This window comes from Salvelinus alpinus, chromosome 6 (genome assembly GCF_045679555.1).
Source record: "Salvelinus alpinus chromosome 6, SLU_Salpinus.1, whole genome shotgun sequence".
Classification (NCBI taxonomy): domain Eukaryota; kingdom Metazoa; phylum Chordata; class Actinopteri; order Salmoniformes; family Salmonidae; genus Salvelinus; species Salvelinus alpinus.
Window position 1 is genome coordinate 51,502,038 of NC_092091.1, and position 14,658 is coordinate 51,516,695.

At 44.5% G+C, this 14,658-nt stretch overlaps 1 protein-coding gene across 10 annotated transcripts in view; it reads left to right on the forward strand.

The window, feature by feature from the left end:
* The first annotated feature begins 353 nt into the window (after nucleotides 1-353).
* cntrob (centrobin, centrosomal BRCA2 interacting protein) overlaps nucleotides 354-14,658 on the forward strand; it is a 35,015-nt gene continuing 20,710 nt past the window's right edge. Inside the window, exons 1-12 of one of the 10 annotated variants that reach the window (XM_071406891.1) lie at nucleotides 354-454; nucleotides 1,559-1,817; nucleotides 1,975-2,155; nucleotides 2,240-2,327; nucleotides 8,404-8,470; nucleotides 8,598-8,727; nucleotides 11,090-11,206; nucleotides 12,918-13,034; nucleotides 13,248-13,346; nucleotides 13,430-13,633; nucleotides 13,928-14,095; nucleotides 14,198-14,304. In XM_071406891.1, the coding sequence (XP_071262992.1) occupies nucleotides 1,561-1,817; nucleotides 1,975-2,155; nucleotides 2,240-2,327; nucleotides 8,404-8,470; nucleotides 8,598-8,727; nucleotides 11,090-11,206; nucleotides 12,918-13,034; nucleotides 13,248-13,346; nucleotides 13,430-13,633; nucleotides 13,928-14,095; nucleotides 14,198-14,304 (1,535 nt within the window). In that variant the 5' untranslated portion in view covers nucleotides 354-454; nucleotides 1,559-1,560. Of the gene's footprint in view, nucleotides 455-639; nucleotides 946-1,558; nucleotides 1,818-1,974; nucleotides 2,156-2,239; nucleotides 2,328-8,403; nucleotides 8,471-8,597; nucleotides 8,728-11,089; nucleotides 11,207-12,917; nucleotides 13,035-13,247; nucleotides 13,347-13,429; nucleotides 13,634-13,927; nucleotides 14,096-14,197; nucleotides 14,305-14,658 lie in introns of those variants that run through there. The other 9 variants (XM_071406893.1, XM_071406890.1, XM_071406889.1 and 6 more) reach the window with 9 other exon arrangements.

Genomic DNA, 14,658 nt, shown 5'->3' on the forward strand with positions numbered 1-14,658 from the left:
GATGCTGTGCCCTAGACCACTGCGCCACCCGGGAGACTTTTTTACTTACTAATTGCATCGAACATGTTTTAGACCTTGTTTGTGGAAAACTGTTTTTAACTATAATTCATGGTTGCAAAATGCTAAAAATTGTCCATAGTGTTCCTTTCATCTCGACTACCCAGTTGTGCAGGGCTTAACAATGTTGATGGCTGTCGATGGTAAAATTTCTTGCATCACGTTTTCATACTGGGGAGACCTGAAGTTCGCGATCTCCCCTTATCTGTATGCAGGACCAATCACAACACGCCATATTGTCATCAGAGTTGAACCAACCAATAAGAATGCTTGAACATTGAATACACCTTTCTTTAGAGGCAAGTGGAAACATAACCAACCCTGTTACATTTGGACCCCCGAAGTAGCCTTGGACACCCCCTGGCCACCCCATGTATAAAACTCTAGCTCCGCCACTGTAAGTAGTACTTCAAATTATTTTTACTTGAGTACTTTACACAACTGTTTGTATGAAGGTTACCCAACCACCACAAATATTTTCCGTTTTTAGGGATATTTTTATTTTCAACATGCACATTAGGTGGCGGCATTCACATTCGAACGCCATTATACCAGAGAAGAAGAAGGAAACTACTGGTGTGTGGACTTTAATACCGGACGTGTCGTATCTTAAACAAGCGAAGTGCCGCTAGTTAACACAGGCAAGCGCGGTTTTTTAAATGATTGTTTTTTAAATCAGGCCCAGGGAGTTTTTATTTTTTCCCCGTTAGCTAACGTTAGTACTGTACCAAAGAGCATCAATATACTGACTAGATGTTGATAGCCTTCTGGTAACGTTAGCTAGAAGCTACCACTGAAGGATAGCTTGGTACAGTAGTTAGCTATCTACTACCTTTTCGCGCCCGGGAGTTTTCCGATGGTACGTACACAGCCACTCTCAACCGATAGGTAGGGTGGGATTGTGTGCTTGTTAGCCTAACCAGAGTCATACTAAACTAATGTCTCTTGTTAGTTAGCTGAGCTTGTTTTACCGTTATGCGTCACTATAATCTACAGTACGCTAGCTTGATTTGAAAATATGTAGCTAGTTAGCTATTTGCTAGCAATGTCTCACTTGTTCGTCTCCCATATATTGCTAGTTGTCATAACTTTATACAGCCAATTTTTAGGATTAGTCACTTCCTGTTGCTGGACTACCGACGTTGCCACAACAAACAAAGGCATCAAAATTGCCTAGTTAACGTTAGTTGACTAACATTACCTCTGCCTTATTTGCTCACTAAGTTGGCTAACGTTAATGTTTTGGTTTGTTTTGTTGCTAGTTAACTAGCGAATTAAATATGAACTTTTTTTTAGAACAATCAAATGTACTGCTACAGTTAACGTTAGTTAGTTTGCTAGCTAAGTAACGTTAGCTGACGAATGAGTTCACTGCGAAAGTTATTGTTTGTGAACATAAGTAGCTAACATTGGTTAGCTATGAACTGTAACTAGCTCATGTGGTTGGTGATTGTACAGAAACTCTTTGACTGATTTAGTATTTTCTACACTGACTGTTCAGGGATGGCATCAACCAGGTGTGAAGAACTATTAAGTGACAAAGAACCTTTGCATATATCAGCCCCCACCTCTCCTCCCCCCATTTCTCTCACTGCTTCCCTTTCTAAACAAGCCCCCCCCTCTCTGATCCGCTCCTGGCCTTCCTCGCACCGTTCCCCGTGGGATGAGTCTTGTGAGGTCACAGCTCGCCTCTACTCCTCGCTGCAACTCACCCGAGACCTCCAGGCCAAAGGTCAACCATCACCAGGCCACACTCACAGGTAACCCTGGCCCTGTCCAGAAACAATCCCTATGCTCACAGAAACAACCTCACCCCCGTCTTGCCCAGAAATAAGACTGGGTTTTCAACATGCAAATAGACAGACTGGTTGATGGAGAGTGTCATGTCTCACTCTAACTATCTCTGTGTGTCTCCAGACAGGTGTCATTTCAGTTGTCTTCTCCTCAGCTGGGGGGGGGTAAGGCTAGACCCCCCGAGAACCTCCACACCCCCTCCCCCGGGGGGAGACAGGAGGAGAAGGGAGAGGAAGATAGGATGTTGGTAGAGGAGATGGGTGTTAATCTCCAGACCAGTGTGGACTACAGCAACAGACTCACTGTAACTAACCCCTTACATCCGACACGTGTTTGTTGTATGTATGCGACGTGTGTGTGTGACTTCATGTTGGTGTGTTGGTTGCAGAATGGCAGGAGACATATCCAGGACATGGAGAATGTCAGAGCTCACCTTCAAACCATGCTGAGAAGCACACCCACATTGGAGTCTGAGGGTGAGACCCTGGAGACTCTCCTTCTATCCCAAACCAACCCATAGCCTGTACCCCCATAGGCACAGATCATAGAGGAATGAATGGATGTCCACAATATGTCACAAAAATCCACCTGACTTGTCAGAGGGCAAGATGGAGGTGAAACTAGGGTTGGGTGATATTATGATGGCATTTTCTATTGACGATGATTGACAGCCATCGTCTATGGTGACGACATGTGACAGATGATGGTTTAGCGTATTTGAACTTGACTGGTGCCGTGGAGTAAAAAAAGTATCGCAGGACAAGTGACATTCTAATTTGCCTATTCCTATTTGCTATAGCCCAGTGGTCACCAACCTTTTCAAGCCTAAGATCACATCCCAAGTCCAAATGTAAACCAAGATCTACCACTTGCAAAAAATGACAAAAAACAAGACAATGGAGTTCCACTTTGACGTTCTTTATTTTGTTACCTGTCAGTCACAAGCAAAGTATTCATTTAATTATTTATATAGTATAATCAGAAGTGCAACTGTCATTGATAAGTCATATTACATTTTTCAATATTTCCACAGGCCGATTACTCATTAATCATTCATATACAGTTGAAGTTGGAAGTTTACATACACTTGGTTATTAAAACTTGTTTTTCAACCACTCCACAAAATTCTTGTTAAACTAGTTTTGGCTAGTCGGTTAGGACATCTACTTTGTGCATGACACAAGTAATTTTTCCAACAATTGTTTACAGAAAGATTATTTCTTATAATTCACTGTATCACAATTCCAGTGGGTCATACACTAAGTTGACTGTGCCTTTAAACAGCTTGGAAAATTCCAGAAAATGATGTCATGGCTTTAGAAGCTTCTGATGGGCTAATTGACATCATTGGAGTCAATTGGAGGTGTACCTGTGGATGTATTTCAAGGCCTACCTTCAAACTCAGTGCCTCTTTGCTTGACATGGGTAAATCAAATGAAATCAGCCAAGACCTCAGAATTTTTTTTTAGACCTCCACAAGTCTGGTTCAGCAATTTACAAACGCCTGAAGGTACCACGTTCATCTGTGCAAACAATAGTACGCAAGTATAAGCACCATGGGACCACGCAGCTGTCATACCGCTCAGGGAGGAGACGCGCTCTGTCTCTTAGAGAATAACGTACTTTGGTGCGAGAAGTGCAAATCAATCCCAGAACAACAGCAAAGGACCTTGTGAAGATGCTGGAGGAAACGGGTACAAAAGTTCTACACCTGCATTGTTTGGGGTTTTAGGCTGGGTTTCTGTACAGCACTTTGAGATATCAGCTGATGTAAAAAGAGCTTTATAAATACATTTGATATATCCACAGTAAAACGAGTCCTATATCGACAACCTGAAAGGCCGCTCAGCAAGGAAGCAGCCACTGCTCCAAAACCGCCATAAAAAAGCCAGACTATGGTTTGCAAGTGCACATGGGGACAAAGATCGAACTTTTTGGAGAAATGTCCTCTGGTCTGATGAAACAAAAATAGAACTGTTTGGCCATACTGACCATTGTTATGTTTGGAGGATAAAGGGGGAAGCTTGCAAGCCGAAGAACACCATCCCAACCGTGAAGCACGGTGGTGGCAGCATCATGTTGTGGGGGTGCTTTGCTTCAGGAGGGACTGGTTCACTTCAAAAAATAGATGGCAAGTTATGTGAATATATTGGAAGCAACATCTCAAGACATCAGTCAGGAAGTTAAAGCTTGGTCCCGAATGGGTCTTCCAAATGGACATTGACCCCAAGCATACTTCCAAAGTTGTGGCAAAATGGCTTAAGGATGACAAAGTCAAGGTATTGGAGTGACTATCACAAAGCCTTGACCTCAATCCTATAGAACATTTGTGGGCAGAACTGAAAAAGTGTGTGCGCGCAAGGAGGCCTACAAACCTGACTCAGTTACACCAGCTCTGTCAAGAGGAATGGGCCAAAATTCACCCAACTTATTGTGGGAAGCTTGTGGAAGGCTACCGGAAATGTTTGACCCAAGTTAAACAATTTAAAGGCAATGCTACCGAATACTAATTGAGTGTATGTAAACTTCTGACCCACTGGGAATGTGATGAAAGAAATAAAAGATGAAATAAATCATTCTCTCTACTATTATTCTGACATTTCACATTCTTAAAATAAAGTGGTGATCCTAACTGACCTAAGAAATGGCATTTTAACTAGGATTAAATGTTAGGAGTTGTGAAAAATGTAAATGTTGAGCTTGAGGGGATTTTAATCCTTCAACCGCTAAAGAGTGTCAGAAGTTAGGGGGTGTCCAATGTTGGGGTAAAATTAGCTAGGTGAAAACAAGTAGGTTTGCTGTGTGCCTTCACTCTGTTTCAACAGGTTCTTTGTGCTGTCTGTCTTCCTATTTTCTCGCACTTTTTACCTTTTGTAGTGTGTGAAACTACACAATGTCTTGCGGGAACCTACACAATGTTATTACAAAACTGAATTTTTCACAATGTATCAAAATAAAGTACTTTCCCACACTACCTCAACCAGGTGCAAATTAGGGGAGGAGCACAAAAAATAAATAGCTTTGCATGTGTGACTCCTTACCACAATCAATCAGTATGGCAAAAATAATCTCTGCTCAGAGGGCCTTAGAAATGATTTTTGCAGAGGGAGGAGTGTCTTCCACTTTGGAAGATTAAAAATGTTCCTGTGTCTGTCAATTCTGAGTCTGGACAGTGAGTTGAAAGAAGTGGATGAGATTGACCCTCAGCCAGGACCAGCCCGTCAGCAGCCTGCAGGAGGAGAAATATTGATGTCATTTCCGGGGAATGAGCCACACTATATGGCGTTGAACCCAGATTGGAACAGAGGGAAGCTCGGCCGACGTATCCCTAGTGTCCTACGTGTCAAAGAAAGGAAAAATGTGGTACTCATGAGTGCCCTGAATAAAAATAACTAATCATAATGGATTATAATGCTACAAAAGTAGGGTGGACCATTTAGACAAGCTGGTGACTGGCTACAGCTGCGAACATTGGGTGCATAACAGCATGAACACCACACAAGGGGTAAGCTTATTAAGAAAGAAATCCATGCGGGCTGGGAAAACCCATACATGCGAGGTTGAAATCCAAATGGCCAATAACCTTGGGGTCCATGGGTCCTTAAGCACTCTTAAATTAATTTATCTGATTTAAAGGCCTCAAGTCTTAAAATATATTAAATTCAGTTTTCAAAGGTTTTAAATGCGACAGCGCTGACTGAAGTGTTTCCGTTATATTGTGCCGCCACTTAATTGTTGCCACCGTGGCAAAAAAGAGGAAAAAATATACAAAAAATACTTCAGGCACAGATGCCTCTGTGTGTGCCAGTGCGAGTCGGGTGGTTGCCAGAGGAGAAAGCAAGGTAGCCTAAACAATTTGATAGACGACAACACAATGTCATTTTCGTGCGAGAGTATGTGCTAGACTGCGGCTTCTCCTTGTTACCTGTTTAGCAACAGTGTTATCTCGTTAACTTTTATTTGTTAGTTATTCTTCTGTTTTTCATGTAAGTTGACCCCCGCCGTCAATCTCATTATGTTTCCGCTCTCTTTCTGTTGCTTTGCTGGCGGGGATTGTGTTTCACGTGTTTTTTACTGTGTGCTCTAGTTCTAGATGGTTTAGAGTAGGCTAGTTGGGCTCTGGCTTGCTGCTTTGCTAACCGTGGTGGTTTCTGTGTGGATTCATCTGACATTTTATTTGATCTAAATCGCTGTCATGCACCTGCCAACGGGCTCCTCTCTGTTCCTCCTGTTTGCTCTCTGCCCTGGAATAGTATGGATTCCCACTCCCTGTTTTATCCCGACCAAATACTACTCCCCCCTGATTTTTCACCGCATGAATAATAACTATCGGCTCCGGCTCTCCTATGATGTCCTTATCCCGCCCACTCATCGGGCATCCTACGTAGACGCTGCTACCGGCATCGTGGCTCACGTCGCAACTGGTCTGTCAACTATACTACTGGTAGCAACATTAACTCTCTCGTCTCACTCACACCCTACTTCCAATCCATCTTGTACAGTAAACCATGACTGCCTACGTCCCCTTCAACCTACTGTACCACTATCCATAAACTCAACTCTGTCTCACAATACTAACTTTGCTCGCCTCAGCACCCGATCAATGAACAAAGCCCCCTTGCTCCATGAACTAATATCTGACAACAAGCTAGACTTCCTCCTCCTAACTGAAACTTGGCAACAACCCGGTGATTTATTTTCTCTTAACCAAGATACTCCTGCTGGTTATGACTACCTGTGTCACCCGCACTCCACCAGCCGTGATGGCGCCCTTGCTGTACTGTATACTGTAACTCTAAATCAAAATAACTGAACTCTGTCCCTACTGACTCATTTGAATACATTGCTTACAAATCATCCTGCTCTATTACCACTATCCTTGTGTACCGTCTTCCTAAAGCTAATGAATATATTATTCTGGATCCTATTTTGACATGTTGCAAATCAAAATATCGGTCATGCTTTCCCTGAAGATGTTAGATGAAATAGCTAACTACTTCCATGTCTTACTTGGCACTGGAAAAAGTCATTCTAGAGTCCTCACGCTTAGCTACTTTGCTTCAAAGTATAGCCATTGATACCAGATTCACTGAATGAGGGAATTCTTTTTTACTTTTTGGTTGTAGGCCAATGTTCTAATGTTATAGCATAATACCTCCAAGAGAGTTACTGGTTGTGTAGACTTTTGTTCCAGCCCTACTCTTTTATACACCCGCTCTTTTATACACCCGCTTCAACAAATGCTGCTCAACAGGAACTTGTTAAGCTGACTCGGGTGTGTTTGAGCAGTGCTGGATCAAAAGGCTGCACACCCAGAAGCCTAGCTCTCCGGATTTAGAGTTGACCATGTTTTATACAGTAACAGTGCTGTATATTTGACTTTAAGGCATTTTTTACATAGTGGTATTATCATTCTAAGCTGATATTGGTATCAAAGGAAACATTTTGACCACTTAGTGTATCTAGTGAATGATTAGCCATTGGGAAACCCCATGCTTCAGCCATCTATAGTCTAGCCACTATGCTACAACATCCGTTAGGCTACAGGAGAATGCTCATTGCTAAAATAGCACACCTGCCTAATATGAGCCTGTAGGCCGTAGCCTTTGGTGAACGAGCCAGCCCTAAAAATACAACTTTTTGCCAACATGGGCTTCTTTCTAGAAAGGAATATAGACAGTTGTGTGGCGCACGCAGGCCTCAACATTTTTATTAAATTGCATTCTAAGTGGCATTAAAAAGGTCTTGTCTTATATTCAATTTCATGGGACCTACAAATATCCTGAACCTATTCTCCGACTATCATAAAAGCTTTAAGATAAGTAAAAGTTATCAATACTAGCTTATTTCCCAAATATTCTAACCTACGAAGGTGTTGTCCTAAAGTTGTGGCTTTCAAAAATAACAAGAATGAAAGTTAATAGACTAGGCGTAGTCTATTCTCAATCACAGCTTTATAAAAGATCGAACAAAGCTTTATGAAAGATGGAACAAACAATATTATTATCAAGTTCTGATGACTAGAGACCGCTTCTACCCAGCCTGTAGGCCTATAACCTAGCTCACTATGGTAAAACAGCCCGTTCCTCATTGGTCACTGCTGCATCATGTGTGCGCCACACACAAACCTTTTCTGCTCCTCCACAAGAAAGGAATATTAGAAAAGATTTGCCATTGCCTGCATTTAGCCTCTGCTCAGGCTTTCAACAACATTATCTTTCGCCATGATTCGTCCAGTTGCATTTTTTTTTTGCGCTATGGCACAACTGTAGTTTTAGCACACTTTGAGGGGGTGATCGCATCGTATATAACAATGTTTTATGGGAACATAATCACGATAGGACAGAGGTTGACATCACCCAACCCTAGGTGGAACCACCACCATATTGCTTACACCTATCCAATCCTTTTAGATCTGTGCCCAGGGGGTAGGGGCTGATTTTGTATTTGGGATTCAGGGAATGGATTACACACACTGAAGAAAAAGGAGACAGACAGACACGCCACTCTCACAAACTTTGCTAATATGGTATTCCCTGTATTGTCCTGCAGGAGGTAGCAGTGTTACAGAGAGTCCCAACCAGTCATTTAACAGTGACAGCACCTCACAGCTACTCGGGTAACACTACACACCTTCTCTATTTTAGTTTTTCGATACGTTTTTGTGTTCTCTATAATAGCTATGTTGTCGGTACGTATTTGACTAAATGTAAAACAAATTGCACTTTTCTTATTCTCTTCTCCAGTGGTGGGATAGGAGGTTTAGAGGAGTTGTTCCCGCGGTATTCTTTTCGTCTGCGTTCTGATGGTGTCTTCTCCTCCCCGGAAGCCACTGTCCTTAGGGAGAGCCTAGACAGGGAGAGGACCAGCCGCAAGGTAAACACACGCACACTGATCCTGATATGATCTTAGAACAGGGCTCCGGGCAGCCGAGCGGAAATGGAGGAAAACTCGCCTCCCTGCGGACCTGGCATCCTTTCACTCCCTCCTCTCTACATTCTCCTCTTCTGTCTCTGCTGCTAAAGCCAATTTCTACCACTCTAAATTCCAAGCATCTGCCTCTAACCCTAGGAAGCTCTTTGCCACCTTCTCCTCCCTCCTGAATCCTCCTCCCCCTCCTCCCTCTCTGCTGATGACTTCGTCAACCATTTTGAAAAGAAGGTCGACGACATCCGATCCTCGTTTGCTAAGTCAAACGACACCGCTGGTTCTGCTCACACTGCCCTACCCTGTGCTTTGTCCTCTTTCTCCCCTCTCTCTCCAGATGAAATCTCGCGTCTTGTGACGGCCGGCCGCCCAACAACCTGCCCGCTTGACCCTATCCCCTCCTCTCTTCTCCAGACCATTTCCGGAGACCTTCTCCCTTACCTCACCTCGCTCATCAACTCATCCTTGACCGCTGGCTACGTCCCTTCCGTCTTCAAGAGAGCGAGAGTTGCACCCCTTCTGAAAAAACCTACACTCGATCCCTCCGATGTCAACAACTACAGACCAGTATCCCTTCTTTCTTTTCTCTCCAAAACTCTTGAACGTGCCGTCCTTGGCCAGCTCTCCTGCTATCTCTCTCAGAATGACCTTCTTGATCCAAATCAGTCAGGTTTCAAGACTAGTCATTCAACTGAGACTGCTCTTCTCTGTGTCACGGAGGCGCTCCGCACTGCTAAAGCTAACTCTCTCTCCTCTGCTCTCATCCTTCTAGACCTATCGGCTGCCTTTGATACTGTGAACCATCAGATCCTCCTCTCCACCCTCTCCGAGCTGGGCATCTCCGGCGCGGCCCACGCTTGGATTGCGTCCTACCTGACAGGTCGCTCCTACCAGGTGGCGTGGCGAGAATCTGTCTCCGCACCACGTGCTCTCACCACTGGTGTCCCCCAGGGCTCTGTTCTAGGCCCTCTCCTATTCTCGCTATACACCAAGTCACTTGGCTCTGTCATATCCTCACATGGTCTCTCCTATCATTGCTATGCAGACGACACACAATTAATCTTCTCCTTTCCCCCCTCTGATAACCAGGTGGTGAATCGCATCTCTGCATGTCTGGCAGACATATCAGTGTGGATGACGGATCACCACCTCAAGCTGAACCTCGGCAAGACGGAGCTGCTCTTCCTCCCGGGGAAGGACTGCCCGTTCCATGATCTCGCCATCACGGTTGACAACTCCATTGTGTCCTCCTCCCAGAGTGCTAAGAACCTTGGCGTGATCCTGGACAACACCCTGTCGTTCTCAACTAACATCAAGGCGGTGACCCGTTCCTGTAGGTTCATGCTCTACAACATTCGCAGAGTACGACCCTGCCTCACGCAGGAAGCGGCGCAGGTCCTAATCCAGGCACTTGTCATCTCCCGTCTGGATTACTGCAACTCGCTGTTGGCTGGGCTCCCTGCCTGTGCCATTAAACCCCTACAACTCATCCAGAACGCCGCAGCCCGTCTGGTGTCCAACTTTCCCAAGTTCTCTCACGTCACCCCGCTCCTCCGCTCTCTCCACTGGCTTCCAGTTGAAGCTCGCATCCGCTACAAGACCATGGTGCTTGCCTACGGAGCTGTGAGGGGAACGGCACCTCCGTACCTTCAGGCTCTGATCAGGCCCTACACCCAAACAAGGGCACTGCGTTCATCCACCTCTGGCCTGCTCGCCTCCCTACCTCTGAGGAAGTACAGTTCCCGCTCAGCCCAGTCAAAACTGTTCGCTGCTCTGGCACCCCAATGGTGGAACAAACTCCCTCACGACGCCAGGTCAGCGGAGTCAATCACCACCTTCCGGAGACACCTGAAACCCAACCTCTTTAAGGAATACCTAGGATAGGATAAAGTAATCCTTCTAACCCCCCCCCCCCCCTTAAAAGAGTTAGATGCACTATTGTAAAGTGGTTGTTCCACTGGATATCATAAGGTGAATGCACCAATTTGTAAGTCGCTCTGGATAAGAGCGTCTGCTAAATGACTTAAATGTAAATGTAAATCTTTGGCCCCAATACCTTCCAATTCCTGAGGATCAGCCCTGCTTTAGCCTGCTCTAGCCTGTTCAGTGTCTAACCCCTCTCTATGTGCCAGTATGAGGGGCAGATGTGTGTGTGTGTGTGAGGGGCAAGTGTTGCCTGGTGTTTAACTGTGTGCGTCTATAGTAGGGTTGTCACGGTACCACTATCCCAAAACTGGTATTGGGACAAACTTAGTCAGGAGCAGTGTGAGGGGCAGGGGCTGCTGGTTTGTGACGTTACGTTTGTCTCTAGCAGTGTGAGGGGCACGTGCTGGTTTTGCAGAGTAAGGCTCTGGAGCTGCAGCAACGATTGGCTCTCGCTTTGTCAGCTGACAGGAAGAAGGATGTCATGATCGAGCAGCTGGATAAGGTGTGGACACACCTTACACTCATACACACTCTTGCTCTCTCTCTCTAGCTCTCTCCCACACACATGCAAATCTTTAGGATGGGTGTTATCTACAGTACCAGTCAAAAGTTTGGACACACCTACTCTTTCAAGGGTTTTTCTTTATTTTTACTATTTTCTACTTTGTAGAATAATATTGAAGACATCTAAACTGTGAATTAACACATATGGAATCATGTAGTAACCAAAACAGTGTTAAACAAATCAAAATATATTTTAGATTTTAGGTTCTTCAAAGTACACACCCTTTGCCTTGATGACAACTTTGCACACTCTTGGCATTCTCTCAACCAGCTTCAACTGGAATGTCTTGAAGGAGTTCCCACATATGCTGAGCACTTGGCTGCTTTTCCTTCACTCTGCGGTCCAACTCATCCCAAATCATTTCAATTGGGTTGAGGTCGGGTGATTGTGAAGGCCAGGTCATCTGATGCAGCACTCCATCACTCTCCTTCTTGGTCAAATAGCCCTTACACAGCCTGGAGGTGTGTTTTGGGTCATTGTCCTTTTGAAAAACAAATGATAGTCCCACTAATTGCACAACAGATGGGATGGTGTATCGCTGTGGTAGCCATGCTGGTTAAGTTTGCCTTGAATTCTAAATAAATCACAGACAGTGTCGCCAGAAAAGCACCATCACACCACCTCCATGCTTCACGTGGGAACCACACATGCAGAGATCATCCGTCCACTTACTCTGCATCTCACAAAGACATGGCGGTTGGAACCAGAAATCTACAAATTAGACTCATCAGACCAAAGGGCAGATTTTCACCCGTTTAATATCCATTGATTCTCGCAGTCTCCTCTGAACAGTCGATGTTGGGATGTGTCTGTTACTTGAACTCTGGGACGTATTTATTTGGGCTGCAATCTGAGATGCAGTTAACTCTAATGAACGTATCCTCTGCAGCAGAAGTAACTCTGGGTCTTCCTTTCCTGTGGTGGTCTTCATGAGAGCCAGTTTAATCCTAGCGCTTGATGGTTTTTGCATCTGCACTTGAATAAACTTTAAAAGTTATTGACATTTTCCATTTTGACTGACCTTCATGTCTTAAAGTAATGATAGACTGTCGTTTGTCTTTGCTTACTTGAGCTGTTCTTGCCGTAATATGGACTTTTGTCTTTTACCAAATAGGGCTATCTTTTATATACCAACCCTCCCTTGTCACAACACAACTGATGGCTCAAACGCATTAAGGAAAGAAATTCCACAAATTAACTTTTAACATATTTTGATTTGTTTAACACTTCTGGTTGCTACGTGATTCCATATGTGTTATTTAATAATTTTGATGACTTCACTATTGTTCTTCAATGTAGAAAATAGTACAAATAAAGAAAAACCTTGAATGAGACACACAGGTACAAACACATGCTTACGCACACATTGATGTTGTATGGTGGTATTGAAAATGTTGTGTTGTGGATATGCGGTGGTGTAGGGTTTTATCTTTAGCTCATTCAGTACAAACATAGTTCACTGTTTTATATGTAATGTGGGTGCTTTGGTGTGTTTGGACCCCAGGAAGAGTAGCTAATGGGGATCCCCAATAAATACAAATGAGTAGGTGTGTCCAAACTTTTGACTCATACTGTATATGGTGAAAATATCAGAGGCCAAGGTGGAGCTGTCACCATATATTACTAATAACCTGTGTGTGTCTATCAGACCCTGGCTAAGGTGGTTGAAGGCTGGAGGAAACATGAGCAGGAGAAGAGTGAGGGAGTGAAGAGACTACAGCAAGAGAAGGAGCTGGCGGAGAGACGACATACAAAGCAGCAAGAGGTAGCACAAACACAGTATTTATGTGCCTACAAAGATTTAACATGTTGCTGCCTTGCATCCATAGAATTTGACAGTGGTTACATTTCCACACCACCATCCCACATCTTTATACCAAACCAAGTGGCGGGACTGTCATTGGCTGTTGTTATCATCACATATACATAGGATTCACAAATGTCACTACGAGTGTGTGCATGCATGTGTGTTTTCCAGACCCTTGGTCAATTAGAGCAGTCTCTGGCTCAGGTTGCCGAGGCCCTGGAGCAAGAACAGAAACACACTGAGGAACTACAGAGAACCAACAGACAGCTGGTGAGTAACACACACACAGCCACATTCTCTCGCACTATCATTTACACCTATCTGACTCTGTGTGTGTGTGTGTGTGTGTGTAGGAGCTGCGGCTGGTGGAGTTGGAAGGGTCTCTGTGTGATTGTAGGCATGAGTGTGAGCTCTTGTGTGTGGAGCGAGACGGGCTGCATCTACAGGCCCAGGAAGCCCAGGCTGCTCTGACCTGCCTCCAGGAGCAAACAGCCAATGAGAGAAGATCGCTGGAGGACCAGACAGTCCAGCTAGCCAATCAACTGCAAGAGGAGAGGGTGGGTTTGTTTCTCCTGTCCAACATTTTGTAATGTCCGTTTAAATCATTCAACTGAAATTGTTACTAAATAACATGTTTGCCGCAAACGGAAGCCTTGAAAGCAGCTCTGGTCTGTTATTTAGCAACTAACAGCAGTCTCTAACTAGCATTTCCATTTATGAAGTGTTTTTTTAAAATTGTGCATGAAGCGTACCTCATGGAATCAATGTCCTTTAAATAACTCAAAGCATCTTTAATTGGAGTTAATTCTAAATTGACCCCATCCTGTGTGTGTGCGTGTGTTTGTTTGTAGGAGTGCAAGCAGCGAGAGGAGCAGCATTTGTTGGAGGTAAGACAGGTGTTGGAGGAGGTGAGGGGAGAGTTGACCAAAGAGAGGGGGAGACTGCTACAGCTGGAGGAGGAGAAACTGGAGGCGCGGAGAGAGTGGGACACGGAGCGCATGGATTGGGCTCTGGAACAGGTACATATCTATTTGTCTGTGTTTACAAGATCTTATGACTCTGGGGGTTTGTTTACAAAATTGGGGGTCTGGGGGTTTGTTTACAAAATTTTGTGTGTGTAGGCCCGATTTGAAGCCCAGCGTTCTCAGTTGGAAGTAAAGCTGAAACAGGAGACTGAGAGACTGTCAGCTTCACAGCAGGAACACATTGCCCTTAAAGAACAGCACAGGTACACACAAACACAAACGCCACTAGGGGTGATAAAGTCCTAGACCACAGTTATTTTACCCACACGCAAGCATACAAGGCCCTCCCTCGTCCACCATTTGGCAAATCAGATCATGACTCTGTACTCCTGCTAACTGTTTACAAGCAGAAACTAAAACAGGAAGTACCCGTGACTTGCTCCATTGAGAAATGGTCACCAGAAACAGAGATTATGCCTCAGGACTGCTTTGCTAACGCTGATTGGAATATGTTTTGCGACTGCGTCGATAACATTGACAACATTTACATTTAAGTCATTTAGCAGACGCTCTTATCCAGAGCGACTTACAAATTGGTGCATTCACCTTATGATATC